General features: G+C 42.8%; 1 protein-coding gene across 4 annotated transcripts in view; it reads right to left on the reverse strand.

Annotated features, from left to right (window-relative positions):
• The window catches only part of LCTL (lactase like), a 160,214-nt gene that overhangs the window by 131,925 nt on the left and 11,030 nt on the right, over window positions 1-17,259 (reverse strand). For all 4 annotated transcript variants that reach the window (XM_086958000.1, XM_086958001.1, XM_086958003.1 and 1 more), the window contains exons 2-5: window positions 12,388-12,465; window positions 11,378-11,613; window positions 10,681-10,841; window positions 9,509-9,596 (exon numbers count right to left, since the gene is read on the reverse strand). In XM_086958000.1, the coding sequence (XP_086814126.1) occupies window positions 9,509-9,596; window positions 10,681-10,841; window positions 11,378-11,501 (373 nt within the window). In that variant the 5' untranslated portion in view covers window positions 11,502-11,613; window positions 12,388-12,465. The remainder of the gene's footprint in view (window positions 1-9,508; window positions 9,597-10,680; window positions 10,842-11,377; window positions 11,614-12,387; window positions 12,466-17,259) is intronic.

A 17,259-nucleotide genomic window follows, 5' to 3' on the forward strand; every position in this document is an offset into this window, starting at 1 on the left:
GCAGTGCGAGCACCCTGTGTTGCTCAGCACTGCAACGCAGTGATGTCTGCCATCACAGCACCCATTCATAGCCACCACAACCAACACAGAGCAGCAGAGCTATCTACCATTACAGACACCCATGCCTGGCTAAATCAGAGCAGCTGTCTTTCTGCCATTCTCAACACCCCTGGGTACCCAGCACAGAGAAGCCCTGATTTCTTCCCCCCCAGACCATCTCTGACTGTGTGAATGGGGCAGAGAATCTCATAGGCTGACTGACCCCTGTGTCCCGCCTTCTAAATCCGCTTCACCGGGGCTGCGCCCTAGGCGGAAAGTAAATGTGGTGTTTGATATTGGGCGAGGGGGCCAGGGGAGTCGTTGCGTTGTCACGGAAGGAAGATGGGAGGAGAGGGGAGGGGGTTAATGGCGGTGCTACAAGTGACGCTGAGGTACTTTAAGGGCTGATTACAAGGTCTTTAAAGCAAACAGCACTTGCTCTCAATCGGGTCCCATTAAATTAATGGGACCCGATTGAGAGCAAGTGCTGTTTGCATGACATGACGCCCGGCAGCTCCCTCCTGCTGCGCCCCTCTGAAAATTGGCGGGCCGTGTCCAGGGCGGCTGGCCCCGGCATGCCTGGAGAGGCTGCCCGCGTGGTTCGCCGTTTGTGGCCGGTTTTGTATCGACGTGGTGCGTAAACCAGAGCCTCCAGCCAAGAATACAGAGGCTGTTTGTTCTCAGGGAGGATGCCTTTTCAGACCCCCAGGATATAGCGGCTTTTGTAAAAATGCAGCTCGATTTCTACAAAAGTGCCGATTTCGCGGGCACTTTTGTAAAAATCGCGGCATTTTTACAAAAGTGCCGATTTCGCGGCAAACCGCGAAATCGCAATATCCTGGAGGGTCTGACTATATTTTATGCCGGCAAGAGGGGTGGGAGGTGATTCTTTCGAGGCTTCGAAATAACAGATGCTATGGGTCTGTGGTTAACTCACCGACTTTGATGTGGCACAAGCAGAGAAGCTCTAGGTTTCTGTGGGAACTGAGATGAACTGCGCACTCGACGGGACAAACAGCTCACAGGACACAGGGAAACATGGAAAGCAAACACAAAATGAGAAAATGTAAGCAAAATATACAAAATGGCTTACCTGCCAGTCCTTGCATCACGGAGAAAGCGGGACGGCCCCTACTGCAAACGGAGCTCACGGGCACACCGGGAAAAGGGGGCCATACACGACGGGATGGTGACGCTAATAAATCGGACGGGACAAACAGGACACATCGGACGGGACAAACAGCTCACAGAACGCAAGGAAACACAGAAAGCAAACACAAAAAAAGAGAGAATGTAAGCAAAAAAAACAATATGGCTTACCTGCCGGTCCTTGCATCACGCAGAAAGCGAGACGATCCTCATGGGAAGACAAAACAAATAATGGCGGACACAACGTTCCAAATTTTTTGGATTGGGGGTGTGTTCGGTGTTCTCAGAATGGACGTGGCCTAAAAGTGGAAAGAAGAACACCTAACACACCTCCAAATCCTAAAAGGACGGAGCCTATTCGGAGGGACAGCTCTCTCCTCCAATGGCTGGCCTCCGTTTAGGAAGCCAGCCAATGGGAGAGAGGCAAAAACAGAGGCGGGACAAATAGTCCACACTAAGAAACATTAAATCTCGGTAGTTCCGGTTCTGCCTTCGGCAGACCAGATATTACCTCGACCTAAACAGTGTGGGGTGTTGGGGTGTAATGCAACATGAGGGAGGAGGATGGGCCGGTTGGGTGAAACCACAGAGAGTGGGGGATGTGGTGGTGAAAGAGAGGGACTGCAGAGTTCATGGCAAAAGTAAACAAGCTTTTACAATTCAACGGTCTCGCCTTTGCCAAAGTTAGAGCTATTGGCATTTTAAATGACAATTTTTTTATTTATGTGTTGGGTTTGAAAACAGATAAATAAATGGCATTGTCATTTACAATGTCAATAGCTTAATCTTTCGCAAATGCGAGACCTATTGCATTTGCACCCACCCACACAGAGCCACACACACACACACACAGAGCCCCACACACACACACAGCCACACACACACAGCCACACACACACACACAGCCACACACACACACACACACAGAGCCCCACACACACACACACACACAGAGCCACACACACACACACAGAGCCCCCCCCCCCACACACACAGCCCCCCACACACACACAGAGCCCCCCCCCCCACACACAGAGCCCCCCACACATACAGAGCTCCCCAGACACACCCACAGAGCCCCCCCAACACACACAGAGCCCCCCACACACAGAGCCCCCCACACACACAACACACAGAGCCCCTCCCACACACACACAGAGCCCCACACAAACAAACACACAGAGAGTTCCACACACACACAATGCAAGCTTAGACGATGGCGCCATATAGCACAGTAGACCAACATCTGCAAATAAGACCAGCAAAGCCATATGGCACAGAAAGAACTGAGCGATGAAAGACAACACATAGAAAAGTAGAGCAACAAGTCAAGCTAAGGTAACACAGGGCAACCTAAGGTATTGCAGGCCTTGAATAAAGCGACACAGCAAACACAGACAACTAATGGGGTCAGTAAAACAACACAAGAGAACCTACGACAAGCAACACATGGCAAACTAAGGCAACACACGAAATCACCCTCATTACAGCCATCCGGTTGAGATAGGTCCCTCCCATCCTCCCGCCTTCCCATTTTAGCAGTCCCACACACTCACAGAGACTAAACACGATCTGCGTGACTGTGCCTGGTTCCACGGCCGCCCCCTTCGCCATGGTCCGGCGCGCCGCCTGGAAGATGTACCCCGTTGCCGCATACAGCCCTGCGGCTCCCAACAATCGACAGCTCCACAATTTGCTAAGGGACGACCTGCGAGGCTCGCCTTCTGTCTCAACTGGGCCAGCCATGGCGACCATCATATAATGCCGACTTTTCACTCTTGACACATGAACGCGTCCATGTTGGAACAGTGGACGTTGTACTCATTGTCGATGACGGCAGCCGTTTCAGAACGGAAACCTTTAATTTACAAAAAAACTTGCGCCATGATGGATGGGTTTTTTCATTCAATGGACATGTGGCGAACACAGTTTAAAATGGCAAATACATGCATCGCAGGAGCCAACTAGATTTTTGAAAAATAATTGACAAATTACAATTCCCTCTGTATTTGGATCGTCTTTGAGCTTCCCTTTTCTGTTTTTCTCATCCCTTGCACCTCTTGCCCGAAGCGGCGACTGTGGTGATCCGCGAGGGGGGGGCGGGAACAAGGGGGGAGCGGGAACAAAGACACCTCTTGCCCAAGTGGCGACTGTAGTGATCTGCGAGGGGGGACGGAACAAAGACAAGGACAGCGGGAGGGGGGACGGACAGCAGAACGGTGGTCAGGATACAACCACCCGGGACAGGGACAAGGTTAACAATGTAGAAAAACATCGGTGTAAAAAAAAAAAAAGTAAACGCCCACAACTTCATGAGGGAGCTTAAAAAAAAGACAGGAACGCCCACGAATCTGCTCCGAGAATGATTGCCACATCTCTCTTCCAATGGCTAGCCTCCATTTATGGAGCTAGCCAATGGAAGAGAGATGCGGGTTAAAGCCCCATACTGGAGATCAAAAAATTCCGCCTGCGCGACACTGCTGTGCAGTGAACGCCAGGTGAAACCTAAAAAGGAGCCCCTGCAGACAGCAGAGGCACACTGGCAACAGGAAGCAGTACTTGGTCATTGCTCCACACCATGGATGAAGACTCAGAAGCCCAGAGGAAACTGGAGGCCAGAAGGAGCCGCTGAATAATAGTAACACAGGAAAGGAGAGTGGCGTGGGAGCCAACCAATGGTAAGTAAAGGTAAGTAATGGGCATGCCCTAGGTACCTTTTAAGCTTATTGTTTTAATTACAAGTGATATTGCAAGCGCTGTGCAGGTGTAACCTAAAATGAGGATCAGAGCAGTCCAAAGTCATGGTTGTTTCTCATTTCGTATAAACAGGTAGCTGGCGGTTTGGCACTTTGGAGAGTTAGTGGTGGGACAAGCCCATAGTAAGGAATTCTCAGCTGACTCTTACTGTATTGGGCAAAGTAATTCATAATCCTTGAGACTCTCCGCAGCGGCCCATGCAGGTAAGAGCGTTGGGGCAGTAGGACCATTGGGGTTCGACAGACGACGACAAGGGAAAATTCATTATTTATTTTATTTTCCCTCGTGGTCGTCTGTCAAATCCCCGCAACCTGGCCCCACCGCTCTTACCTGCACAGGTCACGGCTTGAGACACTTAGGATTTAGCTGTGTTCAGTATCACTGGAACTAGGATTGCTGGAGGTGCCGCATTGCCCTCAGATAACTTTGAAGTTCTCTTTGAAAATTAACAATAAGGAGGCAAATTTGTCTTGCAAGGTGTAGTATTTTTGTGAAAGCTAGACTGCTAAATGTTAGAGGACTTCTTGTGACGAGCTGCTGATAGTTGATTTTCCCAAAGTGTTTTCATTTTCTTTGAATTTGACTCAAAAGTAAAGCTGTTTAGTAACTTGACCCTACTGGCTCACTTTCAGTGGGGAGGGATATAGGAGAGTGTTTGATAAGAAGGCTGCCATATGTCAATGTGCAAACTAAACGTTTCAAGAAATAATACAAATATCCACAACATTGAAATACAATGGGGGATCATTTTAAGACCCACAGCATTTGAGGAGGTAATGCCACACCCAGTAAATAGAGCTATGGTACGGTATTTACCAGGTGTGGTATTACTTGCCCATTAATAGTTCTGCACCTTGATATAGAGGGATAACATGGTAAGAACACTTGTTTTACCCTGTTCAAAGCTGCAAAACTCAGAATAGTGTGGGATTTCCTCATGCAATCTCACCTTGGTGTTACCTGACAAAACTGTTCGCATCTCTATGGGCTTGACTTAGGGTTTGGCAAATGGGAAATTGTAGCAGAAACCTGACGAGTATCTCATCTGCCCTATTACAAGTGCATTATAGCCTGTGGTGCTTGAAAAAAGGCAGGATATCTGTCTTGTTTGTGATGGAATAACCCTCCACCAAGCTACACATCAGGTCCTATGTCTTTAGTGGGTTGATGTCACTGGCCATCACCCCACCCTCACAAATTTTCAAGCACCACTGGTTCTATCAGTGTCTTCTACGTCCTTGTATAGGGACCCACCATCCTTGGTGATGAGTGCTGACTGTGGCTGGCGTATGTGTGGGACTCCCGGGGGTCTCAGGGACGTCGCAGCATGGGATGTGCTGTAACAAGGACTTAGTGTTGTTCTCCACTGATCAAGAGGAGTGGCACATTTCATTTTGCCAAACTACACCCTCCATGAATATGGCTGACCGTATCCTTGAGTCTTAAGAGCCATTACAAGGACGAGAGTTAAAGAGGACTTAAAAAGTACCATTATTGTCTGATTCCAGGGTTTCCCAATGGATATGGGGACTTAAGTATATAGTGGTTTCTGCAAGCATTTCTACTGGTGAGAATTTCGTGTACCAGAACATCGGGCTCAAAAGTAAATTGCTTAAAAAACATTATTTCAACCAGAGTACAAACACTATTTGAGCCCAATTTGAAAGTTACCACAGCACCCGTAAACGGTACAGCAAACTTCTAAACTCCTAAATTTCCATGGAAAAAGCAGATGTTAGGAGACAATTAATTCAGCAGACTGTGATCAAACATACAGAGAGCAACAAACGTTTAACACCGCCCCACAGTAGGAAGGAGTCATCCCTTTTTATCTGATCACAAACTGATTATGTGACATCGTTTACAAAGTGCATTGGGTCCTGGTGAGGAAGTCTCTCTACCGCATAAATGTTGTTCACTTGCGTCTCCATCATAAGATCTTTATCCATAATGATCCCTAGATCCTGGGCATCGGTGAGGACAGTGAGACAGTACTGTAGCAGCCATACCACCCCCAACAAATTCACCACCTAAAATAATCTAGGGATCCCAAGCCCCCAGGTGAGGGAGGGATTTAATGGTAAGCATAATGCATTGGCCATCATCTTTAGTCCTTGATCTGTGTGTTATAGTGTTCCCCTCAGCGTTGTAACTGAGAGCTCACAGCCACATCAGGATGCCAATTGAGCTCCAGATGATCGAGTTCAGGATCCAAAGGGGCACAAGGAAACTGAATATACAAAAAGTTAAGGGTTCTGTATCTCTAAAATTGATGGTTGCAATCCCAAATCAGGTGTTGAGGGTACCCAGAGGTCTGTGGTCAACCAGTAAAAAAGAGTGACTCACATTGGGTGGGAGGAGGAGCACTCTAACTTAGGGTTAATTAACAGCGAAACCTGAAGCACTGAAAACTCAAAAACTGAAAGTTGTGGAAGAATGGCTCCAGCGGTTCCAAGTTCAGCATGAGCAGACCACAAGAGCAAAAGATTAAACCATGGTGTTTCTCTCAGTCTTTACAAAGGGATTCGAGATTGTATTGTATAAAGCCCCAGACATTATGGTCACCTATTCAAAGCCGCACTCACTGCACACATGTGGGTCCCAGTTTCAAGTGCATACTGCCTGAGTTTAGGGCTGGTGTGTAGTTTTTAAGACAAAGGAGATAATGCAATCTAACCTTTAAGCACAGTGCTTCAATCTCTCTCGCACTTCCTTTAGCCTCTTGTGATGCAAAAGCTAATTTTGGCTTTCTCTAGGTAATCGAGGCATCACATCCTGTGGCTTAAAGGTAGGATTTCTCATTGGGCTGTTCTCCATGCTGGTCCCAGACAGCTGACACTTGGCTCTGACTCCTTTTGGTCAGGGCAATGTCCCTACAAGCTGGGCAGTGAAGCTCCTCGTCTTCCACAGCGGCAGCAGCTACCGCCATCTCTTTGGTTCTAGGCCTTGTCCCTACCTTGAGTCTTCTGCCTCTTGCCCTTAATTCTTTAAACTGGTGCGGCAGAGATTTTTTTCTCAAGTTCAATACAAGTACAAAGCTTTGGCTCCAGAGTGCTTTTACCTTTGACAAGCTGGTGCCTTTACATCCAATTCAGCCCAAAAAGTGAACTTTTTTGTTGACTTTTTCCAGCTTCCTACACTGGTAGGTGAAGGGTGTCAGTGGGATGTGGTTTTCGGGTTTACAGGTCACACACCACAAGTGAAATCAAACTATTGCTTTATAGATTAGGGTCTGAATCTGCCCTGGTAACTCAAACTGGTTTTAACCACGTGCTGCTGGAGAGCAGATCATTGAGGTAAACGTCGATTGCACGTCTGCAGCTAGAGACGTGTGAAACCACCACAGTTACAGAAGTGTAGGCTGAAGTACTTCAAAGCCAGTGATGCCAGACACACTGCACATTCAGTGAAGAAGTAAAGGATCCATGTAATGGTCACTGTACATTTTAACAAGAGGGCCAGTGGATACCTTTTCCGGGGATCCACTTCTACAATCCATCACACTCTCCATTATTTTATACGTGGGATCTAGCAAATGCCACACCCCCACTATGGGTGGGGGTGCACTTTAGATGCACCTCAAGTCAAGATGATCATTTTAGTAGGCTCAAAGATGCCAATACCACAGGGGAAACATAGTCAGCCGGATAAGTCTAAATGGGAACAGAATGGTATGGTTGGTTGCAAGATGCAAGGACTTTTGTTCTTTCATGATCAGCATGCCATTGGAGGCTGAATAGCAAATGTTATCCACAGATTAACCGTTTAGATTGTTAAAAACGAATCTTAGTAGAGCACTTTGCAATGTGATAGTGAATAAGTATGAAATATTTTACGAAATAACTTTAATTGAATATATTGACTGGGAGATAATGTCATCTTATCTATACTGAAAATAACAAAGATTTAAAAGCAGAACACTGCAAGTGTTACCCCTCAAATAATGAACTGCCCTTTTACCCTATGTTACCATTCCTAACTTTCAAACTTCTTGCTATGAAGTGCTTGGACGCTCAAAGCTTTGTGTCTCTCAGCAGCTTTTATAACTTTTTCATTTATTTGAGAATGGCAGATCAACTTCAAAATTTACCTATATATTCCTGAAGGGCGTATAACTTTTGTCCCTTTTACTGACAGGCAGGGGACGGAATAGATTTCCCCTATCGATTCTTGATGGGCACCTCTCTTCCTAACTCCACTGAACATTGATGGGCATGTAATCACACAATTACTGGTATATACAAAAGCAGGGTCCCTCGTATCTCTCCTACTCTCAAAGAACAGGTGTCCAAATATCTTCTCATGTTCGTGTAGGGCAGGTAATATCTCTGCCTCGTTTATTCTTATGTGGCAGTGGCCCTCATGATGCCTCTGCTTATGGATGGCACGCCCTCTCGAAATGCCCTTCTTTTAACCACTCAAACTTGTGCATGCTAAAGATACTCAAGACACTCTCTTCATGAATTTCACCACCTTTCCTGTTTGAAGGGATGGGTCTCCAGGTCCATGTATTCCCGAAGACCCGAACCCCTAAATCCTCTCTTACCCCTGAATGGCAGGGGTTCCTCAGAACTTCTATTTTTTATTGATAGAGCCCATCCTTAAACTCCACAAATGACAACTGCAATATTTTAAGGTAAAGTGAATAGCCAATCGGAAAATACCACCAGCACCCTGCCCTCACTATGACTCACAAAAAGGCCACAGATCTCAGGCAACAATATCTAACCAGGTTTCACAAACCAACTTCCAAATTGTTCACCTAGCTGGCATAGCTGTGAACAAAAGGAAGCGCTGCTAAATCCAATCCATTACATCGGGCACAGAAGCCAGATGTGCAAAAGTGCCTTTCCAGTTTCCAATACAGCTCCTTGTATCCCTCAGACAGAATTCCCAAGACTCAGCTCTATTGACTCCTCACTGATCCAAGGGCAAGTCTAGAGGCTTGATTTGATTGATATAAGAGGGTTGCAGAGGCTTCGCCAACCAAATTTCCAACTGGTGCTCAAGAGTGTGGCACCAGGTGCCACTGAGTTTGCAAAGGGTCGCCTCGCAACTGATCAGCATGGGGTGTGCCGGCTTACAACTTTTCCTGCCTTTTGTCCCTTCTAAGGATCAGGGTCTTGGTGCCATACTAGTATTTTTCAAAAATCAGCAAAGGTGAATAAACAGAGAAATGCAATGCCATAAAGTTATTATGGTTTTAAAAAACAAGGTCCGCTTCTAGAATGTGAAGAATGTAGGAATCATAACAGGTGATTTTTAGCTTTCTTAAATGTTTGAGGCCTGACGTATGTCCCTCCTGCTCAATCTACTGATATTCTCCGGCTATTTCTTAAAGGCACTTTGTGGATAAGCTATGGCGTAGAGATACCTGAAACAAGACCATCATGCCTGCAATCATGCCTCCATTGGACATTTGTTGTGTCAATCATCATGCCCCCGCCCCATAGTTAAAGTGCAGCTTATCAAAGCACTTATAAACAGTCTGTGTGGCTGTAATGAAGATAAAAATCAAATGCTGTTTTATTTCAGCACATGGCTTGTAAAATTCTAAGCTTACCTTTGATTCCGTTAGGGATCAGCCGTGGCCACGAAATTGAGAACCGGTAGTGATTAACTTTCAACTCTTTCAGTAAGCCGATATCTTCCTACGGAAATAAGTGAACATTCAGCCCTTAGAAATGCTGTTGGGCAAGCCAAAGCATGTGTTTAATCTCAAAGTTTATTCTTGGACATTTTTCCTAGCACAAATAATCTCTAGCAGGTGCTCAAACTTTGTCTAGCCCAGCTCTATTTGGATAAGTATTAGAAAGGAAATATTTACTTGTCCTAGAAATCCATTATTTAATGGAAGGTAGACACTATAAATTAATTAAAACATTTATAAAGCACTTTGATACCTTAACAGGGTACTCTGGCACTGAAAATAGATTCCGAAGTAGAAAGACCAAATTTAATTTTTTACGTAAAGTCGGACAGTCCGAATAATTGACAGTTTTCTACGGCTTAACATCAAGAAAAGAGAATGAGTGGCAATCTTTTAATATTAGGGGAACGCAGGAGGTTTGTTGTATCATCTGACTTGCTTATCCAAATGAATACCCTGACTTTTCAGTAATTTGTAGGAGAATACCGAAAATAAATATTAATGTGACTTCAACCATTTTCTAAAGACAACTCTTGCTGGTGTATATAGCACTTTCTACCCTCAATGATTCACAAGGCACTTAAAAAACAAGGCACAGTAATAATTCATTTACTTTACAAAGTTAGGTTCTCAGAGAGAGACATGGTTCCGTTCTATTGGTGATGCGCTCTTTAATTATAAAGATATATTACTAATACTAACCACTTATATAGCACATAACACAAATAACATTTTATGTTGGTAAATTAATAAAAGAAGATATTGTTTTCCAACTCAAAACAAAAAATTAAAAACAGTAACTAGCAGGATTTAGGCTAAATGGCAGAAATAAATGTAATGGTCTTGTTGTAATGAAGTTGAAGGTAGAAAAGGCGGAATAGACATTTATTAGAATCAGAACAGCAGTTTACATTCTCAATTTCACGCTCGCTGAATCAATGATAAAGTGACATCTACCTATTAGGAGCTGTGTCTACTACTACTGTGAAGCAGCTTGGCCAATGTATGACGAAGAAATGTTTCTTATCATTTCTTACCGCTGCCTCATTCTCCTCGTCTGATAGCATACCCTATCGACATCTTACCTTCACCTTGTAGTACCCTTCGCATGAAGAGTCTGCTGTATCATTCATAAACACCTTGCCCTTTTTATGGGTGAACACATCCCAGATACTCTTCCCTTTGCCATCCTTGTCCCATGCCCCTTCTGTTTGGAAGGCAGAGCTGCCGACACCCCAGGAAAATCCTGTGAAAGACAAAGGAGCAACTCAAGTTCATGGGCATCGAGCAGATGCTAAATTAAATCCATATTCAAAGAAAGTTGTCATTATTCCTTTACCCTTACTCATATGATTAAATCTCCCCTTCTACAATCAGAAACGATAAACCCATCCACCAATCTAGCTTTCCCCTCCTGATGTATCCAATTAGAGAACTCTGACCTATTGGCACACCATCTATCTATTCATCTATGCATCCGAACATCTATCCTTCATCAACACATCTGCCCGTGTCGGTCAGGTTGGCTTCCCATCTCCCCATATGGTTATCCATATGCCCATTCTTCAATACAGCTATCTTTCTGTCCATCCTTCTTTCCATCCACCGTTCTTGTAACCATGCAACAATTCTTCTGTATTTCCTAAATGTTTCCTAGATGGGCATTCAATCGTGGTTCCTAACTTCTAGAGAAGAACGTTTATTTTTCAGCCACTGTTTTTCTCCCTCAAGAAGCGTTGAAGCATTGATCGTGGCAAAGTTCCTACCTGCGGAGATACCTACCTGAGGGAAATGATCCATAGTAGAAGGAGCCACGTTCCCCGTTCGACCACTGCAGGTCCTCCTCTGCTCTCAGGCACTGCATCAGCAACAGTGCCTGGCACAGCCTCCAGACACACATCCTCATCCTCTTATGTCACGTTGCAGCCAACTTCAGAAATCCTTCCCGTGCACTTTCACTCTTGCAGGTATGCCTTGCTCGTGCTGTAAACTTCAACGGGTCATAGCGCCAGTGTCAACTGGGGAGACGGAAGAAGATGGAGAATGATGGAATCATTACAATTTTGGATCATTAGCACTGCCTGCATTTGGAGCACATTTGACGATCCATATTCGAAATACTGAAACATTTTAGAATTCTAGGGGATCCTTTGGAATGCTGCTAGAGCAAGGTAGATGACTCTCGGAATTCCAATTGATGTAGAGTCAACTCTAAATGGCTCATTGGAATGGTTGCCTGTGCATCAGAATTCTATATTCAAATCTCCCTAAGTATATTAATGACTGAATGAATGTTGGAAACATTCCAAATTTAGATGGATTGCATTGCCCACAGATTCCACCTGTATTATGTGTAGTCTGCAACAAAAATTGCGAACGACCAATCAAAACTTCAAAGAGACAAACACAGTTCCACTAGTCATGCCGCAATTGTACAAGACAATTCAGGTACTATAATTTTGGAAGACTAGCTTGCAAGCCTTCTTCTGAATCTCGATTGCAATTCAAAATCTGAATATCTAGAAGCACCTAATGTCTAAAAAAATTATGATAACTTGCAGAATTTAGATAAATTAACTTTGCTAGCATTCGGAATCTTCCATATTCACATTCGGAAGAAAAAATTATGAATTACAGGACTCCTATCAATCGAATGAGTTAAAAGTAGAACTCTCCTATTCTCTGTTTATGGATTTGGTCACTAGGGGATGAGAAAAGATGCAAGTAAACACATACATGAACTGTGTTTGGCTGCAAATCAGTTGACAGCCCAAAGAGCATGTTTTTTTTACCTGAAAACCACCCATTTCAGTCGGCGTGACGAATAACTGCCTCCCCGCTGGTCTCAAGCAATCTCCGATGTGCCACTTCTGCAGAAAAGCATAAAACAGACACAGACTGAGTGTTGCTTTCCTCTCAACCGCAGGCTTGTAATATTGTCTCTACCCCTGTTTTTGATGCATGTATATATTGTTGCCTAATGCCCTTAAAGTTTTCATAATTATAGACACACACTGGAACCACCATCTTTGTACCTCACTATGGCCACACCACCCTCTCCCATCACCACCATTAGCAGGAAAAACTAGGAAGGACTATTACTCACGCCCTCGCCATGCACTGCTAAATACTTCTCATATTACATCACTCTTGACATGTTCTATGACATCACTGATAACATCTCTGCAAAATGTGAAATTACATCACTAATGACCACACTGTGCATGGCGGGGGCGCAAGTTATAGTTACTCTAGGGCATGAGTTATAGTTACTTTGGGGCACGAGTTAATGTTACTTTAGGGCACTAGTTATAGTATAGTTGCTTGAGATAATTATAACTGGTGAATTTCAGTTGTTGGTTTGATTAAAAGGGTATGTTTTAACTGACATTTTCACCTGCATAAAGTATGATATTCATGTTCATTTAGCCATAGTTAGTTTAGGCCTCAGTTTTAGTAAATTATAATTAGGGCTCCCGGTTTTATGGTATTTAGTTTTTTTGACATTTCTGTCTATATTTATCCATATTTATTTTTTGTCATCTTTATCTGTATTTTTCCATATTTCTTATGCGTTTTGTGAAAAAAATAAAGCTGAATCTGGTATATTTCCAGATTTCTTTAATATGAACACCCGCAGAACACAATTCAATTCACCTTTATGATAATACGCACTTTCCAGTATCAGCCTTGGGAATATCTACTGCTGTTTAAGTCTCTTTACTAAAATTCCTTTCTTTCTAACCCCGTTATCTATCAATCCACAGTTATTGGCCTGGCAGTCATGTCTAAGTGTATTTAGAGCAGTACAAAAAGGGGTGGTGATGGACGGAGCATCTGAACCAATCAAACACTCACACCCAGTCAACAGATCTGGGTTTAATCCATCACCGTTCTTTAGCCCACTCTGCCACCCCAGTTCAGACATGGCCATATGCAAATCAGTCTGACCCTGTGCCTCATGGGAACAGTCCAGCCCGAACTGCCAAGCCATGCCTTCCTGGACCGGAAACAAGCTTCCCATGATTGGTTCAGATGCTCCGTCCATCACCACCCCCTTTTGTACCGCTAAGTGTATTTAGAATCACTCAAAAAGCACCCAATTTTCGTTTTTATCCACATTTAAAAATAAATACAGACAAGAAAATAAATGGTTTTCTGTCTGAATTTATCTGTAAAAATCAGTAAAAACGGAAAACAGGGAGCCTTACTTATAATAAGCAATATATTCTGGGTTTGCTGTGTGTTTGTCCTTTGTCTTGTTTCAGGCGCCAATCTGCAGTAGTTAATTTGAATGTTTAAAAATATTTTGGTTTCTGTAAGAATTGTTTATCTGTTTGCGTCCCATAGAGACTGAACAGTGAATATCCACACCTGTGCTTGAACCATGCTGACCGCAATGTATCATCCTGCTACGAGATATCTGTTGAAAGCCATCCAGCAGAAAACTTCCAAGGTGCATTGTCTGGGAATTAGACTACAAATGTCCTATAGTGAGATGTTAGACCTTGATTGGTTCTCTTCATGGGATCCGGAAGGAAGTTGTTTCTTAACTCATAGAAGTGTATGATTTAATTGTGCATTGCTGAGTTGGTCAGATTCATATACCCTTTCCATTGTCTTGAGATTATATGCTCTCTCTGTTCTTGCTCAAAGAGTTAAACTCCTAAGGAAATATGGTCTCATTTACCTAGCTGAATCTTTATTTGATTCTGTCTTTCAGAGGTTGTAGCTGGGGACACTTCCTACTTGACTTCTTTCACAAATGTCCTACTTTCCTCTCACCATACCATTTCAGGGATTGATCCCTTCTTAGGAAACTGAATTTGATCTATTTTGCTGTATGACAACTTTTGGAACAAAAGGGGCTAGTAGGCAACACAAGCCTACTGGACTCAAGTGCGCACAACTTAAGGAAATTAACTTGATCTCACAAGATTAACCTTGATTCTTAGCACCTTATGCGTGCCAATTTATTCATAAGTAAACCATCAGTTCACAATTTCTAGAACATGAATTGTACATAAAATTTGATTTGTGTAAACAGAAATAAACAATGAAATCAAGAAACACATAAACTCATTTTCATTTGAAGATGTTGATAGCCCAATGCATTTCGGGACAGAAATGAAGTCCCTTCGTCAGGGGAAAAACTCTAGAAAAACAAAATATTACAAGCACATAAGTTCAATTCTGGTACATATGGATGAAGTTCTTTCAATGGATCGATTATTCACCAGTACAAAACAGTGAAACATAGTCAAAAATAGTGAAAGACCATCACAAAAGGCAATACCCCTAAAGTGAAAACAAGCAATTCATGAACTCACTCAATAAATGTAGAACACACTCTCCTCGAAGTATGGGACAAAATTATGAAGATACCTGGAATCCAAAGATATATGCAAATACAACGTAAAAACCAGCGTGTCAATGTTATACACTTCTCATGTGTACTACAAACAAAAGGATACTCACGTCCTAAGACGATACGCTATCTGCAAATTGAATTAATAAGATGCATCAATAAGATTCTTACCGCATTTAGATGGAAAAGCATTTACCATTTCAACAATGTCAACTGTCACGTACCGTAAGACTGGGAATCCCGGTCTTTCATAACTCTGCCAAAATTACACAGCTACAGGAACCTACACCCGCTGCCAATATACAAAAAAAAATCTAACATCAACATTCTGAACGACTTTCCTGAAAGCTACTCTCTTGAATCGCGTACAGACAACGCTTACCTCAAAAACACAAGTGAAGCCCTCCTCGTTTTCACGTTCTGTGAAGATCACTCGATGCTCATCATGTTGAGCTTAAAAACGTGGTGCGTCATCCCGTAACTAATTCTAATTGGTTGAGCGCTGTCTAGGTAACTATGGTGACGTAAAGCAACAAACCTACACCGAGCTGCCATGCTATCGCGTTACTAATACAATCACACACTCCGGAGTATTCCACGGTATAACCTTGACCATTTCAACAAAACTTTATGCGAACAAACGTATGCGCGACTTCAAAATCTCAGGAGGAATCCCTCTTTTTAAATATAAGTAATCCATGAACGAAACTATTGTGAAAACAATTGTAACCAATAGCGATATACCATGAAGTGCATATGCATCTAGGAACGCCGTATAAGAGAATATCCCTTACTAAAAATGTGAAAGGTGAATTTAGACAGGGTGAAGAGCGCAGAAAAAAGTGTGTCAACAGAATCCTTTTTAAAGACAAAGAAATTAAGAACAATTACATGCAATAAACATCGATCATGACAATACATTGTACATTTATAAAATAACCGTATTATCCATACATTTTTACAGGAAACAACTCAATTCTATCTGATCATTAAGACCACACGGGGACAAGGTGTTAAGCCTTTTCATCTAGAAAGTCTTCCTTAGGAGTAATTTTTTATTTGTGTCCTGTCCTTTTTTTACAACTACTGCCTCAATAATCTGGAATCTGACCTGTGCTATGGTGTGGTGCTTTTCAAGCCAGTGTACAGCTAAGGTTGAAGTTGTAACCTGGTTACGAATCCTGCTCTTATGTTCTGAAATCCTAATTTTAAGCTTGCATTCAGTTTTGCCTACATACAGTAGGCCGGCCACATGGGCATTTAATCACGTAGATAACGTGGCTTGTGTTACAATCTCCATAAAAAAATAATTTGATCTTTTCTCCGGTGTGAGGATGAGAAATAATGTTTCCACTGATAACATTATTGCAATGGACACAATTTACGCATCTACGCATGCCTTTAAAGTCTTTGGTTGTCAATTTTCTTTTGCCTGTTTTCAGGATTTCTTTAATGTTCTTTGCACGTGTATAGACAAACAGTGGTCTTCCGGCGAAGATATTTTGGAAATCTGTTTCTGATTGGAGTAGTTCCCATCGTTGGTTAATAATACTCCGCATTTTCTGAGAATTTATTGAAAATTTTGATACAAAAACTTTCCTCCTAGTTTCCGCTTTGTCTTTTTTCAACAGTAGTGTACGGCGATCCTGTGCAAGAGATCGCTGTTCTGTTTCCTTCCACAATTTTTTAGGATATCCTCTTGTTTCATATTTTCCTTCAAATTCTGTGATACTTCCCATGCACATCTCTGTCTTTGAAATGATACGTCGTAACCTCAGAAACTGAGAGTATGGTAGGTTATTAAGTAGGCTTTGGGGATGAAAACTTTGAAAATGTAGCAGGCTGTTTTTGTCTGTGTCTTTTTGGTGTAGAGTAGTCACAATTTATTGTTCATTGATTTCAACTATGACGTCAAGGAATGCAATTTGAGATTCACTCAGAGCACCTACGCAAGTATGACAACTTTTTGCATTTTGTTTGTATTTGCTAATTTTAAATTGATTTGGATTATATAACAAAGACAGTCATGTACTGACTAATTATCTTTGATAACCTTAAATGTCTTGAGTTCATAACTTTCATGGTTTGAAATCTACTACTCTCTGTCGTCTGTGAGGGGCCTAATCTGTTTCCCTGTTATTGATATATTGTTAATGGCAAACCTCAGCCCAGGACTAAAAGTCCATCTGCTCGAATGCAGCTTGTACTGGAATTTGCACCAAAGAACTGTATGTTGCAAATCTCCTCCTGCCGCCAAAAAATCCACAACAGACTAATCAAACAACGACCAATTGTA

Source organism: Lissotriton vulgaris, chromosome 2_1 (assembly GCF_964263255.1).
Source record: "Lissotriton vulgaris chromosome 2_1, aLisVul1.2, whole genome shotgun sequence".
NCBI classification, from domain to species: domain Eukaryota; kingdom Metazoa; phylum Chordata; class Amphibia; order Caudata; family Salamandridae; genus Lissotriton; species Lissotriton vulgaris.